Here is a 25,785-nt window from a genome sequence, read left to right on the forward strand (position 1 = left end):
AGTAGCAAAGACGACTACTGCAACTCTGTAACGCTGATCCTGCCGCCTTCTCGACTGTTTTCCTGCTTGTGCATGCTGTGGGGGTAGCCTGCCTCCTCTCTGCACCAGAAGCTCCGAAGAAATCTCCCGTGGGTCGACGGAATCTTCCCCCTGCAACCGCAGGCACCAAAAAGCTGCATCACCGGTCCCTTGGGTCTCCTCTCAGCACGACGAGCGAGGTCCCTCGAATCCAGCGATGCTGTCCAAGTGACCCCCACAGTTCAGTGACTCTTCAGCCCAAGTTTGGTGGAGGTAAGTCCTTGCCTCACCTCGCTGGGCTGCATTGCTGGGAACCGCGACTTTGCAGCTACTCCGGCCCCTGTGCACTTCCGGCGGAAATCCTTCGTGCACAGCCAAGCCTGGGTCCACGGCACTCTAACCTGCATTGCACGACTTTCTAAGTTGGTCTCCGGCGACGTGGGACTCCTTTGTGCAACTTCGGCGAGCACCGTTTCACGCATCCTCGTAGTGCCTGTTTCTGGCACTTCTCCGGGTGCTACCTGCTTCAGTGAGAGCTCATTGTCTTGCTCGACGTCCCCTCTCTCTGCAGGTCCAATTTGCGACCTCCTGGTCCCTTCTGGGCCCCAGCAGCGTCCAAAAACGCCAAACACACGATTTGCGTGTAGCAAGGCTTGTTGGCGTCTTTCCGGCGGGAAAACACTTTTGCAAGACTCTCCAAGGCGAGAGGGATCCGTCCACCAAAGGGGAAGTCTCTAGCCCTTTTCGTTCCTGCAGAAACCTCAGCTTCTTCTGTCCAGTCGAATCTTCTTTGCACCCGCAGCTGGCATTTCCTGGGCATCTGCCCATCTCCGACTTGCTTGTGACTTTTGGACTTGGTCCCCTTGTTCCACAGGTACCCTAGATTGGAAATCCACAGTTGTTGCATTGCTGGTTTGTGTCTTTCCTGCATTATTCCTCTAACACGACTCTTTTGTCCTTAGCGGAACTTTAGTGCACTTTGCACTCACTTTTCAGGGTCTTGGGGAGGGTTATTTTTCTAACTCTCACTATTTTCTAATAGACCCAGCGACCCTCTACAAGGTCACATAGGTTTGGGGTCCATTCGTGGATCGCATTCCACTTTTGGAGTATATGGTTTGTGTTGCCCCTATTCCTATGTTTCCCCATTGCATTCTATTGTAACTATACATTGTTTGCACTGTTTTCTAAGACTATACTGCATATTTTTGCTATTGTGTATATATATCTTGTGTATATTTCCTATCCTCTCACTGAGGGTACACTCTAAGATACTCTGGCATATTGTCATAAAAATAAAGTACCTTTATTTTTAGTATAACTGTGTATTGTGTTTTCTTATGATATTGTGCATATGACACTAAGTGGTACTGTAGTAGCTTCACACGTCTCCTAGTTCAGCCTAAGCTGCTCTGCTAAGCTACCATTATCTATCAGCCTAAGCTGCTAGACACCCTATACACTAATAAGGGATAACTGGGCCTGGTGCAAGGTGCAAGTACCCCTTGGTACTCACTACAAGCCAGTCCAGCCTCCTACAATGGTGGGCTGCAATACTTTGGGTAGATTGTTAGCAAAAAAGTCACAAGACAAGACAGAAATCACATTTCCCTAAACTATTTAGGGATGACAATTTATAGTGATGTTGTTACTGTGAACACGTAGGCCATACTGTATATTATGTGCATTTTTGGGCCTTTCCAAAGTGTATTAGTACCAAATTTGTGGCATGTCAGTGTTCGACCTGTCAACCGTAGGGTGGTCATCCCCAAACTTATTCTGCCTGCTTGCCTCGAATTTTGCTGAATTTCTTTTCGTTGGCCTTAGGTCCTTGTTCACTTTACCACTGCTAATCAGTGCTAGTATCAGGACTCTAGAGGATGGCAGAGCATTCTCTGCTCTTCACTTTCTAACTATAATGAAACAAATTCTGACTCTGAGGAATCTTTCAACAACTGTATCTCCATCTCCTTAGATACTATTCTGCTGGTCAAGATGATGGTAAAAAGGCCCAAACACAAGCCCAAACCCTGGTTCACACCTCAACTGTTAGAACTGAAAAAAGAGTGTAAGAAGCTGGAAAGAATCTGGAGGAAAGACTACAGAATTTCCTCCAAAAAAGTATCTAAGGAAGCCATCGAAATCTATCATGACGGGATTAAATCAGCTCAATCCTTATTTTATAGCACTAGAAAAGAGCAATAGGCTAATTCCCAGAAAGAGATCTTTCATATTTTTAAAGAACTCACCCATATCCTTCCAGATGATTCACCTATAGAGGCTTCTATTGAGCACAGCAATAAGATGGCGTTTTTTTTCCAGGAAAAGATCACTGATATATACTCATCCTTTCCGGTCATATCCAATCAGGAAGCCAATAGGGATCAGTGCATCAATCCCCAGCCTTCATCGGTTTCATTTGTAGCTTTTCAGCCCTTGTCAGAGATGCTGGTTACGAATCATCTTCATAACATAAAATCAGGATTTCCCCTCGATCTTGCTCCTCCTACTATTCTGGCACCGGCCTACAATACTATTGCCCCGCCCTTGACAAACATCCTCAATCACCTTTTATTCTCAGGATCTTTGCCTCAATCCCTCAAACATGCTGTGGTCAAACCCCTTTTGAAAAAACCTAAACTTGACCTTAGTTGCTCAGTAATTATAGGCCGATTGCTCTTCTCCCGATCCTGGCCAAGATTATGGAAAAGCATGTCAGCAATCAGCTGACATGTTTCCTTGAGGATCATGAACTTTTAGGGGCATATTTATACTCCGTTTGTGCCGGAATTGCGTCGTTTTTTTTTACGCAATATCGACGCAAAATTAACTCCATATTATACTTTGGCGTTAGATGCGTCTAGCGCCAAAGTCCATGGAGTTAGCGTCATTTTTTAGCGTGGACACCTACTTTGCGTTAATTATATAAAAAATCGACTCCGAGGCATGTGCGTCGGATTTATACTCCCGGGCAAAATTCACGGCCGGGAGTGGGCGGGTCAAAAAAAATGACGTAAGGCCGCTTTTGCGCCGTTTTTTAGCGACTGCAAAAGGCAGGCGTTAAGGGACCTGTGGGCTCTGAAGGAGCCCAGAGGTGCCCTCCCATGCCCCCAGGGACCCCCCCTGTCACCCTTGCCCACCCCAGGAGGACACCCAAGGCTGGAGGGACCCATCCCAGGGACATTGAGGTAAGTTCAGGTAAGTTAAAAAAAAAAAAAAAATTGTGGCATAGTGGGGCCTGATTTGTGCCCCCCTATATGCCACTATGCCCAATGACCATGCCCAGGGGACATAAGTCCCCTGGGCATGGCCATTAGGCAAGGGGGCATGACTCCTGTCTTTGCTAAGACAGGAGTCATTTCTATGGGGGTTGGGAGTGAAAAAAAATGGTGCAAATCGGGTTTTGGCGAAAAAATTGCCTCAACCTGACTTGCCCCATTTCTTGACGCCCAAGCCCCATATCCCCCTACGCCGGCGCTGCCTGGTGTACGTTGTTTTTTTTAACGCACACCAGACGGTGCCGGCGGCTAACGCCGGCTAACGTCATTCAATAAATACGGCGCCCGCATGGTGCTTCAGAATGGCGTTAGCCGGCGCTAATTTTTTTGACGCAAAACTGCATTAGCGCCGTTTTGCATCAAAAAGTATAAATATGGGCCTTAGACTCTACTCAAATGGGATTCAGACCCCAACACAGCACAGAATCAGCCCTATTAGCAGTCACTGAAACTACTTGCCAATTGTTAGTTAATGGAGGGCATACAGCTATAATTCTACTAGACCTCAGTGCCGGTTTTGACACTGTAGATCACAAGATCCTCCTTCAAAGACTTTCCAACATAGGAATAGAAGACACAGCATTGGCCTGGTTTTCATCATTTCTGAAAGGCAGAACCTTCCAAGTCCTTGACCGCTCACTTCTGTCTAAAATACTCCCCCTTACTTGTGGTGTCCCTCAGGGCTCTTCTTTGAGTCCCACTCTCTTTATTATCAATCTTTCCTCTCTAGCCAAAACTGTAAAACTGTTTGGCCTCTCTGTGGTTACATATGCTGATGATACACAATTAGTAGTTTCTCTCTCTAATGCCAAGGACACTTCTCTAACAAAACTTTTTCTCTGCTTGGCTGAGGTTGCCAAATGGATGACAAAGTCCAAACTTAAACTTATTGAAAGAAAATCAGAAGTAATGATTGTGGGCAAATGTGCCCCTTTCAACCTCCTGGCACTACATCCAGAGGTCTTTAATAACCTTCAGCCCCCCAAGGATCATATTAAGAGCTTAGGCTTCTGGCTAGACCGTCTCCTCACGATGGAGCAGCAATCTAAAAAGATTTCCTCATCTTGCTTCTGCCTCCTAAGAACCGTAAGGAAAAATTTTAATCTCCTACCCCCACTTGCCAGAAGAATTCTTATTCAGGCCATGATACTCTCACGTCTGGACTATAGTAACTCCCTGTTTCACAGCTCTCCTGATTATGTAGTGAGGAAATTGCAGGTTGTACAAATTGCGGCCGCAGATTACTTATGAACATACCCAGACTTCAGTTTTAGTCTCCCTTCATTGGCTACCTATAAAACAGCAGATTTGCTTCAAAGCCCCATGCATGATACACAAAGCTCTTCATAATAAAGGCCCTAAATGTCTCAGACAAAATATCTCACCCTATGTGCCTATAAGAACCTTGAGGTCTTCCACCACCCAGCTAGTTTATATACGACGATTTAAGAGCTCGTCACAGGGTGGTAATTCCTTCTCAGTCAAGGCAACCTGCCTCTGGAACCCCCTACCTCTAGAGCTTCGGCAAGAATCCTTGGAACCACCATTCCGGAAAAAATTAAAGACCTTCTTATTCTCAAAATAGTTCCTTTTGAGTTTCCTGCTTCTGGGTTTTTACTTACCTTCTAGCGCAGAGGCCTCGGGGTAGCCATGCGCTTTACAAATCTTTTAAACTAAACTAAACTAAACTAAAGTACTTATGCCCTCTATGTAAACATGGTAACATTGACTTATCCAGAATTGGCATATTTAATCTACTTATAAGTCCCTAGTAAAGAGCACTACATGTGCCCATGGACTGTAAATTAAAAACTACTATTGTACTTGCAGAACTATTTGTGCAACCCACTTAAGTAGCCCTTTAAATATGTTTCAAGCCTGCCTTTGCAGAGCCTGTGTGTGCAGTTTGAAACGGCCATATTGACCTGGCAAAATAACTCTTTTGCCAGGCCGAAACCTTCCTTTTAAAAACATATAAGTCACCCCTGAGGTAAGCCCTAGACAACCCAAAGAGCGGAGTGAAGTTTATTTAAAATGCTGGATATGTACCTGTAAGATTTACATGCCCTGGTAGTGAAAAACTCTTACATGTGTTATTTACCACTGTAAGGTCTATCTCTCCCCTAGTTTAACATTGGATTTACCTTGTAAAGTTTTATAAGTGTAATTCACAATCTGGAAGAGATAAACTTTTCAAGTTTGGTGTCTCTGGAATCACAATTTAAAATCACAACTTATGGTGACACTGGATTTTAATTAGCAATCCTGAAAATGCAATTTTTAGAAATTTAAAATGTTCTTGCCTATGCCATTTGCTGCCTGCTGCCTGTCTCTCATCACATGTCTGGGGTGGGTGACAGCTGGGCTTTGTGTTTTCACCCAGACAGCCACACACAATGGAAGCTTAGGTATGACTTGATGGGCCTTGATGGGCCATCCTAGCAAGAATGGAGGGAGGAGCAGGACACAGCCTTGCACTTACACCAGAATAGGCTGTGTTCTGTCCTCACAGAAAAAGCATTATATCCCTATGTAGTGAGTCTGGAGCCAGGGCAGAAAAGGAGGACCTCTGTGCACTTCAAAGACCCTTCTTTGAAGTCTCCCTCACTTTAAAGGCACCACTGGGTATACAAACCGGATCTCAGATCCCTACCACTTAAGTACACTTCTGCACCTGTGGATACTTTGCCAGGAAGATGGATTGCTGTGCTGCTGAAGGGCAGCCGCTCTGCTGGACTGCTACTCTGTTGGACTCCAGTTTTGCTGTGGTTACCTGCTGCCCTCTTGTCTGGGAGTGGGAAAGACTGGACCTGAATCTCCCCACCCAGAACCCAGGGTGACTTCAAGGGCGAGAAAAATGGTCTCCTGATCTGGAGTCTAGGGACATAAAAGACTTCCAACTAACCTACTACTGCAGATGGACTCTTCCAGCTGTGATCCTGACCTGCCAAGTAGTGCCAATCCAGTCCTGGGCCCTTCAAAGTAGACTTTAGATTCTGCTCCTGTGGAACCAACGCATCACTGTAACGGAAGGGGACCATGTCCAAGAGTCACGCAAGTGTCCAGGGGGGCAGGAGCCCACTAAACCCCGGATGAAGGTGCAAAAGGGCTGCCTCTGGGTGGAAGAAGCCGAAGATTCTGCAACAACGGAAGGTGCCAGGAACTTCCCGTTTGGTGAGAAGATGTCCCACGGCGTGCTGAGGGTTGCAGATGTGATTCCACGCAGAAATACCGCTAACAAGCCTTGCTAGCTGCAAGAGTCGCGGTTGAGGATTTTGGGTGCTGCTGGGGACCAGGAAGGACCAGGATGTCGCCCCTTGGAGGAGGAGACAGAGGGGGCACTCAGCAACTCAGAGAGCACCCACAGAAGCAGGCAGCACCCGCAGAAGTACCGGAACAGGCACTTAGAAGATCTGAAGACAGCAGTCGACTCAGAGTCACAAAGGAGGGTCCCACGATGTCGGATTTCAACTCAGCGAGTTGAGCAATGCAGGAAGGAGAGCTGGGGACCCAGGCTAGGCTGTGCAAAAATAAATCCTTGGAAAAGAACACCAAAGCCGGAGCAGCTGCAGATCACGCAGTACACAGGATTACTGTCTGGCGTGGGGAGGCAAGGACTTACCTCCACCAAATTTGGACAGAAGGGCTACTGGAATGTGGGAGATACTTGGAACCAGCTCTTGTGTTCCAGGGACCAGGCTCGTCAGGATGAGAGGGGACCCAGAGGACCGGTGATGCAGAAGTTTGGTGCCTGCGTTGGCAGGGGGAAGATTCCGTCGACCCACAGGAGATTTCTTTTTGGCTTCCAGTGCAGGGTGAAGGCAGACAGCCCTCAGAGCATGCACCACCAGGAAACATTAGAGAAAGCCGGCAGGATGAGGCGCTACAATATTGCCGGTAGTCGTCTTGCTACTTAGTTGCGGTTTTGCAGGCATCCTGAAGCATTCAGCGGTCGATCCTTGGCAGAAGTCAAAGAGAGAAGTGCAGAGGAACTCAGATGAGCTCTTGCATTCGTTATCTGAGGAACAGCCCAGAGGAGAGACCCTAAATAGCCAAAACAGGAGGTTTGGCTACTAAGAAAGGAGGTTTGGCTACTGAAAGAGGTAAGCGCCTATCAGGAGGGGTCTCTGACGTCGCCTGCTGGCACTGGCCACTCAGAGCAGTCCATTGTGCCCCAACACCTCTGAATCCAAGATGGCAGAGGTCTGGGACACACTGGAGGAGCTCTGGGCACCTCCCCTGGGAGGCACTGGTCAGGGGAGTGGTCACTCCCCTTTCCTTTGTCCAGTTTCACGCCAGAGCAGGGCTGGGGGATCCCTGAACCAGTGTAGACTGTCTTATGCAGAAATGGGCACCATCTGTACCCATCAAAGCATTTCCAGCGGCTGGGGGATGCTACTCCTCCCCAGCCCTTCACACCTATTTCCAAAGGGAGAGGGTGTGACACCCTCTCTCAGAGGAAATCCTTTGTTCTGCCTTCCTGGGACTGGGCTGCCCAGGTCCCAGGGGAGCAGAAACCTGTCTGAGGGGTTGGCAGCAGCAGCAGCTGTAGTGGAAACCCCGGAAAACGCAGTTTGGCAGTACCCAGGTTCTGTGCTAGAGACCCGGGGATGCATGGAATTGTCCCCCCAGTACCAGAATGGTATTTGGGTGACAATTCCATGATCCTAGACATGTTACATGGCCATGTTCGGAGTTACCATTGTGACGCTACACATAGGGAGTGACCTATGTGTAGTGCTCACGTGTAATGGTGTCCCCGCACTCACAAAGTCCAGGGAATTTGCCCTGAACAATGTGGGGGCACCTTGGCTAGTGCCAGGGTGCCCACCCACTAAGTAACTTGGCACCTAACCTTCACCAAGTGAGGGTTAAACATATAGGTGACTTATAAGTTACTTATGTGCAGTGAAAAATGGCTGTGAAATAACATGGACGTTATTTCACTCAGGCTGCAGTGGCAGTCCTGTGTAAGAATTGTCTGAGCTCCCTATGGGTGGCAAAAGAAATGCTGCAGCCCATAGGGATCTTCTGGAACCCCAATACCCTGGGTACCTAGGTACCATATACAAGGGAATTATAAGGGTGTTTCAGTATGCCAATGTAAATTGGTGAAATTGGTCACTAGCCTGTTAGTGACAAATTTGGAAAGCAGAGAGAGCATAACCACTGAGGTTCTGGTTAGCAGAGCCTCAGTGAGACAGTTAGGCATCACACAGAGAACACATACAGGGCACATACTTATGAGCACTGGGGCCCTGCCTGGCAGGGTCCCAGTGACACATAGACTAAACCAACATATATACAGTGAAATATGTGGGTAACATGCCAGGCAAGATGGTACTTTCCTACACTGGCTCAAATAGTGAATTTGAGTTAAAAATCATCTAGATACCTCTCAGCATGTTTTGCTACCAGTCTCTTACTCCATCGTGCCATGCCACAGTTCTTATCACCATTAAAAGGTAGGTCCACCCTACAGTTGTATACACAGCTAAGAACTGTGGAGCCTCCTGCTCTATAGTATCAACCAAGATCATGCAGATTCCATTGCATCTTCCTGCACAGAGGATGTTGGCGTTTCTGCATTCTCCACCACCACCCAGCCCCCTTCAATGACAAGTACTCTTTAGTGAGGTGGCCCACCTCAAAGAAAAAAGGTACAATCAGATGAAAAACACTAAATAAATAGTTTTCCTTAAGTGATCTATAATCTAATCCTTTTAATGAACAAGGAGAGTTGGTGGAAGAAGCTGATTGCAATGGCTCAAAGAACATTCGTGGTGATTAATTATTCTGAAGTTTCATAGAAGATTCAATTCCCCTAATGGGAAATCCTGTCTGTTAAATGACAGCATGGAAGGTAGAGCTATGAGCGATGATTCTGCAAACAAAAATGTATAGAAAGCCTTTCTGAATGAAAGATGTTCCGAAATTGGTGTTAGCTGAGAGGGAACTGATTTAAGAATCTTAACTCTTGGGTAAGCAAGTTGGCACAATCCCATGATCCCAGTGGTCTGTAGCACAGACCCTGGTACTGCCAAACTGCCTTTTCAGGGGTTTCACTGCAGCTGCTGCTGCTGCCAACACCTCAGACAGGTTTCTGCCCTCCTGGGGTCCAGCCAGGCTTGGCCCAGGATGGCAGAACAAAGGACTTCCTCAGAGAGAGGGTGTTACACCCTCTCCCTTTGGAAAAAGGTGTTAAGGCAGTGGAGGAGTAGCCTCCCCCAGCCTCTGGAAATGCTTTCATGGGCACAGAGTGTGCCCATTTCTGCATAAGCCAGTCTACACCGGTTCAGGGACCCCTCAGCCCTGCTCTGGCGCGAAACTGGACAAAGGAAAGGGGAGTTACCACTCCCCTGACCTGCACCTCCCCTGGGAGGTGCCCAGAGCTCCTCCAGTGTGCTCCAGACCTCTGCCATCTTGAAAACAGAGGTGCTGCTGGCACACTGGACTGCTCTGAGTGGCCAGGGCCAGCAGGTGACGTCAGAGACTCCTTCTGATAGGCTCCTTTAGGTGTTGCTAGCCTATCCTCTCTCCTAAGTAGCCAAACCCTCTTTTCTGGCTATTTAGGGTCTCTGCTTTGGGGAATTCCTTAGATAACGAATGGAAGAGCTCATCAGAGTTCCTCTGCATCTCTCTCTTCACCTTCTGCCAAGGAATCGACTGCTGACCGCGCTGGAAGCCTGCAAAACTGCAACAAAGTAGCGAAGACGACTACTGCAACTCTGTAACGCTGATCCTGCCGCCTTCTCGACTGTTTTCCTGGTGGTGCATGCTGTGGGGGTAGTCTGCCTCCTCTCTGCACTTGAAGCTCTGAAGAAATCTCCCGTGGGCCGACGGAATCGTCCCCCTGCAACCGCAGGCACCAAAGAACTGCATTACTGGTACCCTGGATCTCCTCTCAGCACGACGAGAGAGCTTGCCTGTCAAAAGTAAGATCTATAGGCAGCCTGACCATGTTAGGGACTGCATAAAGCAAGAGGTGCAGAAAATGTTAGATCTAGGAGTGGTTGAGCACTCTGAAAGTCCATGGGCTTCTCCTGTGGTACTTGTACCAAAACCTCATTCCAAAGAAGGAAAAAAGGAAATGCGGTTTTGTGTAGACTACAGAGGTCTCAACCAGGTAACCAAAACTGATGCTCACCCTATACCCAGGGCATATGAGCTCATAGATACACTGGCATCTGCCAAGTATCTAAGCACTTTTGATTTGACAGCAGGGTATTGGCAGATCAAATTATCAGAAGATGCAAATGCAAAAACCATTGGAGGCCATTACCAATTCACAGTAATGCCTTTTGGATTGAAAAACGCACCTGCCACTTTTCAGAGGTTGGTGAACACAGTCCTGCAAGGGCTGGAAGCTTTTAGTGCAGCATATTTGGACGATATAGCTGTCTTTAGCTCCATCTGGGATGATCACCTGGTCCACCTATGGAAAGTTTTGGAGGCCCTGCAAAAGGCAGGCCTCACTATCAAGGCTTCAAAGTGCCAGATAGGGCAGGGAAAGGTGGTTTATCTGGGACACCTTGTTGGTGGGGAACAGATTGCACCACTACAGGGGAAAATCCAAACAATTATTGATTGGGTTCCCCCTACTACTCAGACTCAGGTGAGAGCCTTTTTAGGCCTCACTGGGTACTATAGGAGGTTCATAAAGAACTATGGCTCCATTGCAGCCCCTCTTAATGACCTCACATCCAAGAAAATGCCTAAAAAGGTATTATGGACAGCAAACTGTCAGAAAGCTTTTGAGGAGCTGAAGCAGGCCATGTGCTCTGCACCTGTCCTGAAAAGCCCTTGTTATTCTAAACAATTCTATGTCCAAACTGATGCATCTGAATTAGGAGTAGGAGTAGGAGCAGTCCTATCACAACTTAATTCTGAGGGCCAGGATCAACCTGTTGCTTTTATTAGTAGGAGGTTGACCCCTAGAGAAAAGCGTTGGTCTGCCATTGAGAGGGAGGCCTTTGCTGTGGTCTGGGCACTGAAGAAGTTGAGGCCATACCTGTTTGGCACTCACTTCATTGTTCAGACAGACCACAAACCTCTACTTTGGCTAAAACAAATGAAAGGTGAAAATCCTAAATTGTTGAGGTGGTCCATATCCCTACAGGGAATGGAATATACAGTGGAACATAGACCTGGGAGTACCCACTCCAATGCAGATGGACTCTCCAGATATTTCCACTTAGACAATGAAGAACCATCCGGGAATGACTAGTCTTATTGTCCTTCGTTTGGAGGGGGGGTTGTGTAGGAAAGTACCATCTTGCCTGGCATGTTACCCCCATTTTTCACTGTATATATGTTGTTTTAGTTGTATGTGTCACTGGGACCCTGCCAGCCAGGGCCCCAGTGCTCATAAGTGTGCCTGAAAGTGTTACCTGTGTTATGACTAACTGTCTCACTGAGGCTCTGCTATCCAGAACCTCAGTGGTTATGCTCTCTCATTTCTTTCCAAATTGTCACTAACAGGCTAGTGACCAATTTCACCAATTCACATTGGCATACTGGAACACCCTTATAATTCCCTAGTATATGGTACTGAGGTACCCAGGGTATTGGGGTTCCAGGAGATCCCTATGGGCTGCAGCATTTCTTTTGCCACCCATAGGGAGCTCTGACAATTCTTACACAGGCCTGCCACTGCAGCCTGAGTGAAATAACGTCCACGTTATTTCACAGCCATTTACCACTGCACTTAAGTAACTTATAAGTCACCTATATGTCTATCCTTTACCTGGTAAAGGTTAGGTGCAAAGTTACTTAGTGTGAGGGCACCCTGGCACTAGCCAAGGTGCCCCCACATTGTTCAGGGCAAATTCCCCGGACTTTGTGAGTGCGGGGACACCATTACACGCTTGCACTACACATAGGTCACTACCTATGTGTAGCTTCACAATGGTAACTCCGAATATGGCCATGTAACCTGTCTATGATCATGGAATTGCCCCCTCTATGCCATCCTGGGATTGTTGGCACAATCCCATGATCCCAGTGGTCTGTAGCACAGACCCTGGTACTGCCAAACTGCCTTTTCAGGGGTTTCACTGCAGCTGCTGCTGCTGCCAACCCCTCAGACAGGTTTCTGCCCTCCTGGAGTCCAGCCAGGCTTGGCCCAGGATAGCAGAACAAAGGACTTCCTCAGAGAGAGGGTGTTACACCCTCTCCCTTTGGAAAAAGGTGTTAAGGCTGGGGAGGAGTAGCCTCCCCCAGCCTCTGGAAATGCTTTCATGGGCACAGATGGTGCCCATTTCTGCATAAGCCAGTCTACACCGGTTCAGGGACCCCTCAGCCCTGCTCTGGCGCGAAACTGGACAAAGGAAAGGGGAGTGACCACTCCCCTGACCTGCACCTCCCCTGGGAGGTACCCAGAGCTCCTCCAGTGTGCTCCAGACCTCTGCCATCTTGGAAACAGAGGTGCTGCTGGCACACTGGACTGCTCTGAGTGGCCAGGGCCAGCAGGTGATGTCAGAGACTCCTTCTGATAGGCTCCTTCAGGTGTTGCTAGCCTATCCTCTCTCCTAAGTAGCCAAACCCTCTTTTCTGGCTATTTAGGGTCTCTGCTTTGGGGAATTCCTTAGATAACGAATGCAAGAGCTCATCAGAGTTCCTCTGCATCTCTCTCTTCACCTTCTGACAAGGAATCGACTGCTGACCGCGCGGGAAGGGATGTTGTTAGGGCTCAGGGTTAGGGCTGGGTTAGTTTTTAGGGTTAGAGCTGGGGCCGTTTTCAGGGCTGGGGCTGTTTTTAGGGCTTGGGGTTGGGGCTGGGACAGTTTTTAGGGCTGGGGATGTTGTTAGGGCTCAGGGTTAGGGCTGGGTTGGTTTTTAGGGTTAGGGCTGGGGCCGTTTTCAGGGCTGGGGCTGTTTTTAGGGCTTGGGGCTGGGACAGTTTTTAGGGCTGGGGATGTTGTTAGGGCTCAGGGTTAGGGCTGGGTTAGTTTTCAGGGTTAGAGCTGGGGCCGTTTTCAGGGCTGGGGCTGTTTTTAGGGCTTGGGGTTGGGGCTGGGACAGTTTTTAGGGCTGGGGATGTTGTTAGGGCTCAGGGTTAGGGCTGGGTTGGTTTTTAGGGTTAGGGCTGGGGCCGTTTTCAGGGCATCCAAGTAGCGAAGACGACTACTGCAACTCTGTAATGCTGATCCTGCCGCCTTCTCGACTGTTTTCCTGGTGGTGCATGCTGTGGGGGTAGTCTGCCTCCTCTCTGCACTAGAAGCTCTGAAGAAATCTCCCGTGGGCCGACGGAATCCTCCCCCTGCAACTGCAGGCACCAAAGAACTGCATTACCAGATCCCTGGGTCTCCTCTCAGCATGACGAGCGAGGTCCCTTGAATCCAGCAACTATGTCCAAGTGACTTCCACAGTCCAGTGACTCTTCAGTCCAAGTTTGGTGGAGGTAAGTCCTTGCCTCCCCACGCCAGACTGCATTGCTGGGAACCGCGACTTTTGCAGCTACTCCAGCCTCTGTGCACTTCCGGCGGAAATCCTTTGTGCACAGCCAAGCCTGGGTCCACGGCACTCTAACCTGCATTGCACGACTTTCTAAGTTGTCCTCCGGCGGCGTGGGACTCCTTTGTGCAACTTCGGGTGAGCACCATTTCACTCTTCTTTGTAGTGTCTGTTCCAGCACTTCTGCGGGTGATGCCTGCTTCTGAGAGGGTTCCTTGTCTTGCTCTACGCCCCCTCTGGTCCCAGACGCAATTGGCGACATCCTGGTCCCTCCTGGGCCACAGCAGCATCCAAAAACCCTAACCACATGATTTGCAGCTAGCAAGGCTTGTTGGCAGTCTTTCGGCGGGAAAACACTTTTGCACGACTCTCCACAGCGTGTGAGATCCATCCTCCAAAGGGGAAGTTTATAGCCCTTGTTGTTCCTGCAGAATCCTCAGCTTCTACTGTCCAGTAGCAGCTTCTTTGCACCCACAGCTGGCATTTCCTGGGCATCTGCCCATCTCCGACTTGCTTGTGACTTTTGGACTTGGTCCTCTTGTTCCACAGGTACCCTCGACTGGAAATCCATTGTTGGTGCATTGCTGGTTTGTGTCTTTCCTGCAGAATTCCCCTATCACGACTTCTTTGTCCTTTGGGGAACTTTAGTGCATTTTGCACTCACTTTTCAGGGTCTTGGGGTGGGCTATTTTTATAACCCTTACTATTTTCTAATAGTCCCAGCGACCCTCTACAAGGTCACATAGTTTTGGGGTCCATTCGTGGTTCGCATTCCACTTTTGGAGTACATGGTTTGTGTTGCCCCTATCCCTATGTGTCCCCATTGCATCCTATTGTAACTATACATTGTTTGCACTGTTTTCTAAGACTATACTGCATATTTTTGGTATTGTGTACATATATCTTGTGTATATTTGCTATCCTCATACTGAGGGTACACTCTGAGATACTTTGGCATATTGTCATAAAAATAAAGTACCTTTATTTTTAGTATATCTGTGTATTGTGTTTTCTTATGATATTGTGCAAGTGACACTAGTGGTACTGTAGGAGCTTCACTCGACTCCTAGTTCAGCCTAAGCTGCTCTGCTAAGCTACCATTATCTATCAGCATAAGCTGCTAGACACCCTATACACTAATAAGGGATACCTGGGCCTGGTGCAAGGTGTAAGTACCCCTTGGTACTCACTACAAGCCAGTCCAGCCTCCTACAGTGATTATATACACATTGCTGTATTTCCTGGATGACTGACACTTGCCTTAGCGTAACCTGACTTTTGGAGGGTTAATCTGTAATTAATAATATTAATTAACTTAACCTTTGATGAGCAAGAAGCTATATGCACCTCGGCTGTATGAAGGAAGAACTTAGTAGCAAATAAAGACCTGAACTTGGAATGAGTCTGTAATAATGTATGTTGGACAGAAGTAGGCTCTTCAGGCCATTATAACCACATAAAGACATGAATTTGGTAATAGCAATTGACAATGGCAGGGATATGTTTGTCATCCATACATGCACCCATGGTTGGCCAGTGGTCACCTGTTTCCATCTGTATGTATCCCACTTTGGAAACTCAGGTCTACTATGGAAGGCAATCCTTGAGCTTCAAGTTGACTGTCCACCTTTCACTAATGTACTCTTCAGAACTGCAGGTGGGATGGGGATGTGGCTGGATGCCACATAAGATGGCTGCTGCTCCTTAGAGCTCAGAGTGGATCCCACGGACTCCATGGAGAATGCTTTCAGCGGCCCTCCTCACCTGTTCTTACAATAGGAGTGGCTGTTGGAGTATGGACGCCGTACGTAGCAGTGACATTCACCCTATTGCCAGCTGTATTTTGCTCACAAACAGCCTTCTTCTGTGGTGCTCGCCCACTAGCTGCCATCTTCTTTGCTGAGGTAAACTGTTGTAGGTGTTGTGAGGATTCATTGCATAATATTGTGACTGGAAATCAACCACATCACATTTACCTGCAACTATGACTCCTTACCTCTATTTTATACACTTGTTTTCAATTTGGCATCAAAATACCTTTACTTAGTCCCCAAGAATGAATTAGCTAGCACTTTTGGATCTTTTTTTGGCATACATCTTATTTATTGTTCTCTCTCATCTCAGCCAATCTGGGTGTACGTGAGTACTGTTTACTCCTAGCCATAACTGAATCGACTATGGTGCCTTCAGCTTTTCTGACTTATATGGGAAAGCCACGCAGAATAAAGACGGGTAGTAAATTTTCTTTTCCCTTCAAACCTGTGAACATTTTTGCCTTAATCACACGCAAACAATGCTTTCAATTTACTCTTTGACAAACATCATGAAGAGCAGTAAAAAAATATGTATGGGCTCCCTCAGGCTCTCCTCAGACTTCCACCAGTATTCCAAAGAAATCGAATAGCTCCATGTCTGTTAAGCAGTCCAAAAAGGATTTGGAATCACCTTTTCTTCTTACTTTACAATATTTTGTCAAAGGAAAATCAGACCACTTGCCATTGAAACTAATTCCTATCTGCAATATCTCTTATTAAGAAGAGGTTGAGTAATGTGGAAGACTCATCCCAGCCGTATCACATTCTCTTTATGACTAATCTCCCTAAATATTGGTTACCAGCAACTATTATCGCTCTTGCTTCTTGCTACAGCCTGATTTGGTTTCTCCCCTTTCTGCCATTGATCGTCTCCTAAATTATCCTATTTAGAATATCACATGGATTATGAAGAACGGGAAGACCTTGCTGTGGAAAGCTTGGATGAACACAGTAATTCTCCTTAGCTCACAGCTATTAGACACAAGATCCATCATTACATTCAACACATCTTCTGCCTCCTACAAGCTTCCCCGTGCAATGCTCACTCAATTAAATGAGTTGACAACCATACTCTAAGCTACCCTCATGCAACTTGCCTCCTCCACTACTAATGCTAGCCATCCAGGTGTTACACCAATTTCAATCAATGTACAATCTAATGCTACAGTAATTTATAAACCATTCAAAACACCCAATACAGACAGAGCAAAATCCACCATTGAACTTCATGGGAATCTGGTCTACATTCTTTATGGCCTATTTAGCTATGGGATTTCCTTTTGGAGAAAATTTAATTTTGCTGCTTGCACTACCAGTTTAACACAGTCTTTGTATGTCATCTACAATCGATTATTTTAGACTCCTATATTTCTATTGGAAACTAAGGGCTTGATTTAGATTTTGGCAGACAGGTTACCGTTACTCCATTAAAACAGTAATGGATAGCCCGTCCTCCAAAATATACATTTCATTAGATCCTATGGAATACATATTTCACCAGATTAGCTATTTGTCACTGTTGTAGCAGAGTAACCCGTCCACCGAAATCTAAATCAGGCCCTAAACTTCTTACACAATACTCATGTTGGCGATGCAATTTACACCCACAAACTTATGTGCATATGTTTTCCTTCTGCCCTGTAGTTTCAATTTCTTGTCTTAGGTCTGGGGCAAGGTTTTTGTTATCACTCAAGTTTTGTTACCTTCATCACTTCAAGGATTGTTTCTTGGTGGCTTGGATAATATCTAGTCTACTGATAAGGCCACTGAAAAATTACTTGACCTCTTACTTTCAATTGCCATTAAAGTTATTACTTTAAATTGGAATTCTACAGACAATATGAACATTCATTGTTGGTGGGACCTAGTATTTCATCATCGTAGGCTGGACATATTTAATCTGAGTTCAGTACAGTTATCAGCTAAGCATAATAAGCTTTGGATGCCACTTGCTAACTACTTGTCTCTCATTGTCATGACCAATGCCCCTTCACATTCCAGCAAGCAGTCAGAATGTTTATATTTATCTTTAATATATTCCACGCATTACCATGTAGCATTTGATGTATTGACAATGCCAAAAAATTGTTTTCATTATTTCCATTTCTTTTTTTTCTAGTTGTTCTCTTTTATTCTACAATTTGGCTCACTTCTTCTTGCCCTCCTCATTCTCTTCTTTCTCCCTCCTTTTTCCTACATCCTATTTCAACAAATCTATTTGTTTTGTCTTTAGCATTCCACTTTATTTTATCTAATTGAGATTAGTTCAGCTCTTTACTTTATTTAATTTCCATAGTATGTCCTACATGTTATGTTAATGCCGTATTAATATAGTTCAATTAAAAATAAATCTTTCACTTTAAAAAGAACTGCAGGCACAAGTTTGTGACTGCTCTGTTCACTGTAATAGGGGCCATAGAGTACTCCCGAACAAGATTATAATCATACTATGCAGGTAAAGTCTAAGTAAATCAGTGACCTCAGAACATTCTCCCATGTCCACTTTTGTGACGTTAGGGTATTTCAAGATATCTCAGGTATAGAAGTGGCTATTTTTCTTGGTGACATCCCAGCCTTATTCTTCACAAGTCCTTTCTTGATTCTGGTGGCAACACCCATATTATGACTGCTCAAGGCTTTTCTCTGCACCATTCAGAGATATGTCCAAATAATTCATAATGGCAAAACATCATGGTAACATTCACCACTGTAACTCTAGTACTTACTGTAGGTTCCAAGGCCAACCACGAATCCAAGGAGCAGAACAGCCACCAGCAGCAGGCACATTGAAAGTGGTGAGCAGTGCTGGAGATGCCGAACTGTAATGCAGAAGGAGCAGTGTTTACAGACCTGATTTACAGTTGAGTTGTAAGATAAATCCTCTGCTCTCCAGAGGAACTGCTGTATGTTTATATATTGCTTTATATCTATAGGGATAGTGCAGTGGAAGACCTTCAAGGGTAGATCCTTCTCAAGATTTATCACTGCATCCGGAAATTTGAAGAACTTCTGATTACAGCCAACTCTAAACCAGGCTGAGACAAAACATAAATATGAACCCACCAACAAATTTTAATTACGTATAATGCATGCAAGGAGACACAGCACTCAGGCATGTAGTTGAGTAGATCATACATTCATGCCCATATGCAGACACAGCAAAATATATATAGAAAACCATGCACACATAAATCAGCACAGACAACTCAGGAGACATGCAAGCATCCGTGGACTGAAGTCGTCAGACAGGAAGTTGGGCCTGTAACTAGACCAACAGAGACATTATGCCAAGTTGCTTGTTTAGAAAGAGATGTATGCCAATGCAGAAAACAGGAGGCAACATTAAAAGGAATATGAAAGGGGTCAAATGAAATAATATTCCCCAAAAAGGAGAGTTATTGACCAGAAATGACTGGTGGAGAAGAAGGAAGCTGAAAAGGGAGAGTAAACCATGTGAGCAATCAAATTTCAAGTAGATTTAAAAACCATATCAGACGGAAAGAGAGATGACAAAAAAAATATGCGCACACCCAGACGCACACAGACACACACAAGGACAAACTGAGTGGTAGATAGACAAATGGATGCGGAGCAAATTGACTGAGCCTTCATAACCAATTTGGTGGTCAGTTGAAGAGTGGTTTATGTGGGACATCAGTTAAAAAGCCAGCCACTGTACTAACGGGCAGCCTCCTGATTCCCTCATCCCAATTTGAGATTTTCCAACAATTTAAAAACTGTATACCTATTCATTTGAACTGTTAGATGCAAGTTACTATTTTAACATACATTACACAAGTTTCTGTCACTGTGATTGGCTAACACGCTTTCTGTGTTTTTAGTTAACACTATATTCAATGCTCTGAATCATTGTGGAGGAGTGAAAGATGTAACAAACAGAGCCATGTCTAGAAAATAGAATTAAGAAAGTGGATGATTGTTTGGAGTGGGCAGTCACTCACTTCAAGAAATAACAACACTAACTTGTCAGGGTGAACTCTAAAGTGATTAAATGAACTTCAGCTTAGCCCACTGGAAGCTATGACACAGAGCCAAATGGCTTAACTTTGGGTAATGGGTAATTCATTTCTGCAGAAAATATCAAGTAAAAATACCAACTCAAATGAGAAAAAGAGAATACTATTGAATGAACAAAATTGCAATAACAAATCCAATAATGGGAATCACTGATATGCAAATTGTTAAGTTTTAAATGAAAATAGTGCCAATAAGCACTAAGTGCCAATGATAGTCTTTGGAAGTGGTAGCCTGGGACCTAGGTGTAGTTTCAGGCTGACTGTGAGGGAGTGCAGGTCAGATGCACCACACAAGTTCATACTGGTCAAAGATTTTACCTTCGGATTTAGGGCCTGATTTAGATTACGGCAGATAGGTTGCTCCATCACAACGGATGGATTAGGATTTATATTTAGGTGGACGGGACATCCGTCACCGTTGTGACGGACTAATCTGGCCACCAAAATCTAAATCAGGCCCTTAGGCCCTCATTATGACATTGGCGGTAAATCCCACTTACCGCCACAGTGACTGTCGCCAACATACCGCCGCCGTGGCCGGTACCCGTTCAACATATTATGACACACATACACCAATCCGTCCGTATTCAGCCACATACACAAATCCGTCACACTAAAGATCAGTGATAAGCTGGCGGTATCAAAACCCACACCGTTACTCCAACAGAACAATGTCCACCACATTATGACCCACGAATCACCACAGCGGACATTCAGCGGCTGTAAACCATTGGCGGTACATACCGTCGCGCTCACAATGGACACACACATACAAATCAACACCACATTGGACAATTCAAACAACACACACCTGACACCCATACACACACCACACCCACACACCCACACACCCACACCACTATAAAAAACACACACACATTACCCACAACCCTTTACCATTCCAAACCATTGCCACCAGAGAGACATCAAGACCACAGACACAACCAAAGCCACACACTACTTACACTTATACACCACTGACCCACCCCACATCACACACCCCAACACAATACCCAACACACCCTCACCTACACACCTCACACAACACCCATGGCACCACAAAGAAACCCCCGCTTCACAGAGGAGGCGCTATGGGTCATGGTGGAGGAAATCATCAGGGTAGAGCCACAGCTATTGGGAGCACAGGTGCAGCAGATATCAACTGCTAGAAAGATGGAGCTATGGCGGAGAATCGTGGACAGGTTCAACGCTATGGGACAGCACCCCAGAACTAGGGATGAAATCAGGAAGAAGTGGAACAACCTATGGGGGAAGGTACGTTCCATTGCTGCAAGACACCAGCTCGTTGTACACAGGACTGGCGGTGGACCCCCACCTTCCTCCCCCACAACTAACAGCATGGAAGGAGCAAGTCTTGGCAATACTGCATCCTGAGGGCCTGCAAGGAGTAGGAGGAGGACTGGACTCTGGTAAGTCAACTCTCTACTACTACTAACCCCCTACCTGCATTCCATCACATTCCCCCACCCTCACCCCCATCACTCCACTCCATCCCACACACCCCACCATCACATCTCACTCATCCCAATGCCAAGCCCGGCATGCTCTACCAATGCATGGACACCCCTCACAGCCCTGCATGGGCACTCATCACTAAAGCATGCACACCATAGAGAACTAACCATCCCACCATACACCACCATACACAAGTGAAAGCTAGCAGGGCAAATACAACCAAAGAGGGCAAGCCACGGATTAACAATATGTCAGCCACAGAAAACATAACACATCACTTACATCCCCACAGGTACCCCAGCCAATGTCAGAGGATAGGAGGTGGCAGCACTATACTGGCCCATCAGGGACCTCTGGACAGCCAGTTAATGTAGGAAAGTACCATCTTTCTTGGCATGTTACCCCCAATTTTACATGTATGTCAGTATGTTTTTGCTTGTCTCACTGGGATCCTGCTAACAAGGACCCCAGTGCTCATAGTTTGAAGCCTGAATGTGTATACCTGTGTAGTGCCTAACTGTGTCACTGAGGCTCTGCTAATCAGAACCTCAGTGCTCATGCTCTCTCTGCCTTTAAATTTGTCACTATAGGCTAGTGACCACTTTTACCAATTTCAATTGGCATATTGGAACACCCTTATAATTCCCTAGTATATGGTACCTAGGTACCCAGGCTATTGGGGTTCCAGGAGATCTCTATAGGCTGCAGCATTTCTTTTGCCACCCATAGGGCGCTCAGACAAACCTTTACACAGGACTGCCATTGCAGCCCAAGTGAAATAACACACATGTTATTTTACAGCCTTTTTCACTGCACTTAAGTAGATGGTTAGGTGCAAAGTTACTACATGTGAGGGCACCCTTGCACTAGCAAAGGTACCCCCACATAGTTCAGGACCATTTCCCCGGACTTTGTGAGTGCGGGGACACCATTACACACGTGCATTACATATAGGTCAATACCTATATGTAGCTTCACAATGGTAACTCTGAATATGACCATGGAACATGTCTAAGATCATGGAATTGTCCCCCATGCCAAATCTGGTATTGGGGAGCCAATTCCATGCATCCCGGGGGCTCCACTATGGACCCCCGGTACTGCCAAGCCAGCTCTCTGGGGTTTTCTCTGCAACTACCGCTGCTGTCACCCCACAGACAGGGTTCTGCCCTCCTGGGGTCTGGGCTGCCCAGTCCCAGGAAGGCAGGTCAAAACATTTCCTCTGAGAGCAGGGTGTTATACCCTCTCTCTTTGGAAATAGGTGTTAAAGGATGGGGAGTGGTAGCCTCTCCCAGCCTCTGGAAATGCTTTGAAGGGTACAGATGGTGCCCGCCTTTCATAAGCCAGTCTACACCGGTTTAGGGAACACCCAGTCCCTGCTCTGGTGTGAACCTGGAAAAAGGAAAGGGGAGTGACCACTCCCCTGTCCATCACCACCCCAGGGGTGGTGCCCAGAGCTCCTCCAGTGTGTCCCAGACCTCTGCCATCTTGTTTCCAGAGGTGTGATGGCACTCTGGAGGCCTCTCAGTGGCCAGTGCCAGAAGGTGACGTCAGAGACCCCTCCTGATAGGTGCTTACCTGGCTAGGTGGCCAATCCTCCTCGGAGGGCTATTAAGGGTCTCTCCAGTGGGATTTTCCTCTGATAACGACTTGCAAGAATCCAGCAGGACTCCTCTGCACTTCTCTCTTCGACTTCTGCGAAGGATCAACCACTGACTGCTTCAGGACACCTGCAAAACTGCAACAAAGTAGCCAGAAGACTACCAGCTCCATTGTAGCGCCTAATCCTGCCAGCTTTCTCAACTGTTTCCTGGTGGTGCATGCTCTGTGGGCTGCCTGCCTTCACCCTGCACTGGAAGCCATGAAAAAATCTCCTGTGGGTCGACAGAATCTTTCCCCTGCTTCAGCAGGCACCAAACCTCAGCTTCACCAGTACTCTGGGTCCCCTCTCATCCTGACGAGCATGGCCCCTGGAACACAGGTGGTGGACCCAAGTGACCCAGACTGTCCAGTGGTCCAACTGTCCAAATTTGGAGGAGGTAAGTCCTGCCTCCTCTCTCCAGACAGTAATCCTGTGCAGTGCATTAACTGAAGCTACAAGCTACATTTCCAAGAAATCCTGCATGCACAGCCGACTCTAGTCCCCACCACTCTGTTCTGAGTTGATCTCCGGTGTCGTGGGACCTCTCTTTGCAGTGTTGAGATGACCACCGTGTTCAGACCTCTTGAACCCGTGTTCAAGGACTTCTGCAGGTGCTTTCTTCCTGTCCGAGGGCTCTCTACGTTGCTGAGGGCCACCTCTGTCTCCTCTCCCAAGTGGCGACATCCTAGTTCTTCCTGGGCCTGGGCAGCACCCTTTTTCTCCAACCACGACTCTTGCAGCTAGCAAGGCTTGTTTGTGGTATTTTGCCAAGGAAACAACTCTGCATCCTCCAGCCTACCATGGGACGTCTTCTGCATGAAGAAGAACTTCCTACCTCCTTCCGTTGTTGCAAAACCTGCAGCTTCTTCCAACCAGAGGCATCCATTTTGCACCTTCATCCGGAGTTTAGTGGGCTGCTGCCCCCCGGACACTTTAGCGACTCTTGGACTTGGTCCCCTTCCTTTGCAGATCTTCAGGTCCGCGAATCCGTCTTCAGTGCTTTGCAGCCTGTTGTGGTCCTTGAAAAATCCCTTATCACGACTTTAGTGTGTTTCTGGGGACATAGTAGTACTTTACTCCTACTTTCCAGGGTCTTGGGGTGGGGTATCTTTTACACCCTTAGTGTTTTCTTACACTCCCAGCGACCCTCTACACACTACACTGGCCTAGGGGTCCATTTGTGGTTCGCATTCCACTTTCTTAACATATGGTTTGTGTTGCCCCTAGGCCTATTGCATCCTATTGTATTCTACAGTGTTTGCACTATTTTCTGACTGTTTTACTTGCCTGATTTGGTTTGTTGTGTATATTTTGTGTATGTTACTTACCTCCTAAGGGAGTATATCATCTGAGATATTCTTGGCACATTGCCACTAAAATAAAGTACCTTTATTTTTAGTAACTCTGAGTATTGTCTTTCTCATGATATAGTACCTACATGATATAAGTGGTATTGCATGAGCTTTGCATGTCTCCAAGTTCAGCCTTGGCTGCTCTGCTATAGCTATCTCTATCAGCCTAAGCTGCTAGAACACTACTACACTCTACTAGTAAAGGATAACTGGACCTGGCACAAGGTGTAAGTACCACTGGTACCCACTATAAGCCAGGCCAGCCTCCTACTGTTACCCAGGCCCAGTCACACACTAGCACAGAGCCTCCCCCATCAGGAAACATCACCACAGCACCCACCCAGCGTGCCCACACCTCTGTCCCCAGGACACGTCAATCAGCAGTTTGTCCACCTCCACAGGGACCCCAGGTCACACCTCATACCCAGGACTATCAGGGACCTGGGGTCAGTGGCAGTAGGCACACAGTTCAGGGGACAGAGGCACAGCCCAACACGGACACTGTGAGGAGTGCTTTGCGCCAGGGGGAGGGCAGGCCCAGGGAACCGACTCTACAGGAGGCACTTGCAGAGATCCATCACAACAGTGGGACCCCACCACTTGTCAGACATCTGAACAGCCTTCCACCTCCACTGCCACTAGTGGCCAGAAGGCCCAGCCACAGGACTCACAGGCCACCAGCACCCCTCCCCCTGTAGAAGATTAACCACCCCACAAACGTTCACTGTGATCCAGACAGAAGCCAGTGACACTTGCCAAGACCCCCACCAGGAAATTAGGCTCTCCTGATTGTCACCCTTGTGTCCCACTCTGTCACCCTGTCCACCTTGAACTGCCATTGCTTCCCTTCCTATGGCCCCTTGGACAATGCACCTGTGCTACAAACAGACTGGAACAATACCCTGGACTTTCCTCCATCATCACCCCATCCCATTGCACTTGCCCCCCAATATTTTAGCACTTCAATAAACACCCTTGGAAAAAACATTTAAAGTATGTCAATTGTTTCAAGTATGTATTCATTTAAACAGGTACAAACATTACAATTCAACTGTACAGAAAATGATCATAGATTAATGACCTGCAGCTGGCTGCAGTGATCACACCAGGAGCATATGTGAGGTCACCAACATCTGCAAAATTAATTCCAGAGGGTAGAGTAAGTGGGCATAGAAGTGGGAAATAACATTATGCCAGTGCCACAGAAATTCAAACAAATGTAATCGAAATGTGAAGTAGCACTGTCTTACCTGTGTGTCATTGGAAGTATTGACTGATCACTGATGTTCTGTTGTCTTCATCCTCATCGTCTGCCTCCTCATCCTCACTGTCTACAGGGTCCACTGCTGCCACACGGGCATCTCCAGCCTCCTCCTGCAGAAAAGGCACATGACGTCTCAGGGCAAGTTTGTGCAACATGCAGCATGCCACTACTAGCTGGCAGACCTTCTTGGGTGAGTAGCAGAGGGATCCATCTGTTAGATGGAGGCACCGGAATCTGGCCTTCAAAAGGCCGAAGGTCCTTTCTATTATCCTTCTGGTTCGCCCATGTGCCTCATTATCACGTTCTTCTGCCCTTGTCCTGGCATTCCTTACAGGGGTCAGCAGCCATGATAGGTTGGGGTAACCAGAGTCACCTGCAAATTTTGAGGGACAACATTTAGCCACACACTATACCATATGGCTCACACCATACCCATACACCAACATATA

At 46.9% G+C, this 25,785-nt stretch overlaps 1 protein-coding gene across 1 annotated transcript in view; it reads right to left on the reverse strand.

The window, feature by feature from the left end:
* Positions 1 to 25,785, reverse strand: part of LOC138296292 (killer cell lectin-like receptor subfamily B member 1B allele B) — a 157,081-nt gene that overhangs the window by 122,157 nt on the left and 9,139 nt on the right. The window contains exon 2 of the mRNA XM_069235301.1: positions 18,292 to 18,384. Coding sequence (XP_069091402.1) covers positions 18,292 to 18,384 — 93 coding nt within the window. The remainder of the gene's footprint in view (positions 1 to 18,291; positions 18,385 to 25,785) is intronic.

The sequence above is a fragment of the Pleurodeles waltl genome, chromosome 1_2 (genome assembly GCF_031143425.1).
Source record: "Pleurodeles waltl isolate 20211129_DDA chromosome 1_2, aPleWal1.hap1.20221129, whole genome shotgun sequence".
NCBI classification, from domain to species: domain Eukaryota; kingdom Metazoa; phylum Chordata; class Amphibia; order Caudata; family Salamandridae; genus Pleurodeles; species Pleurodeles waltl.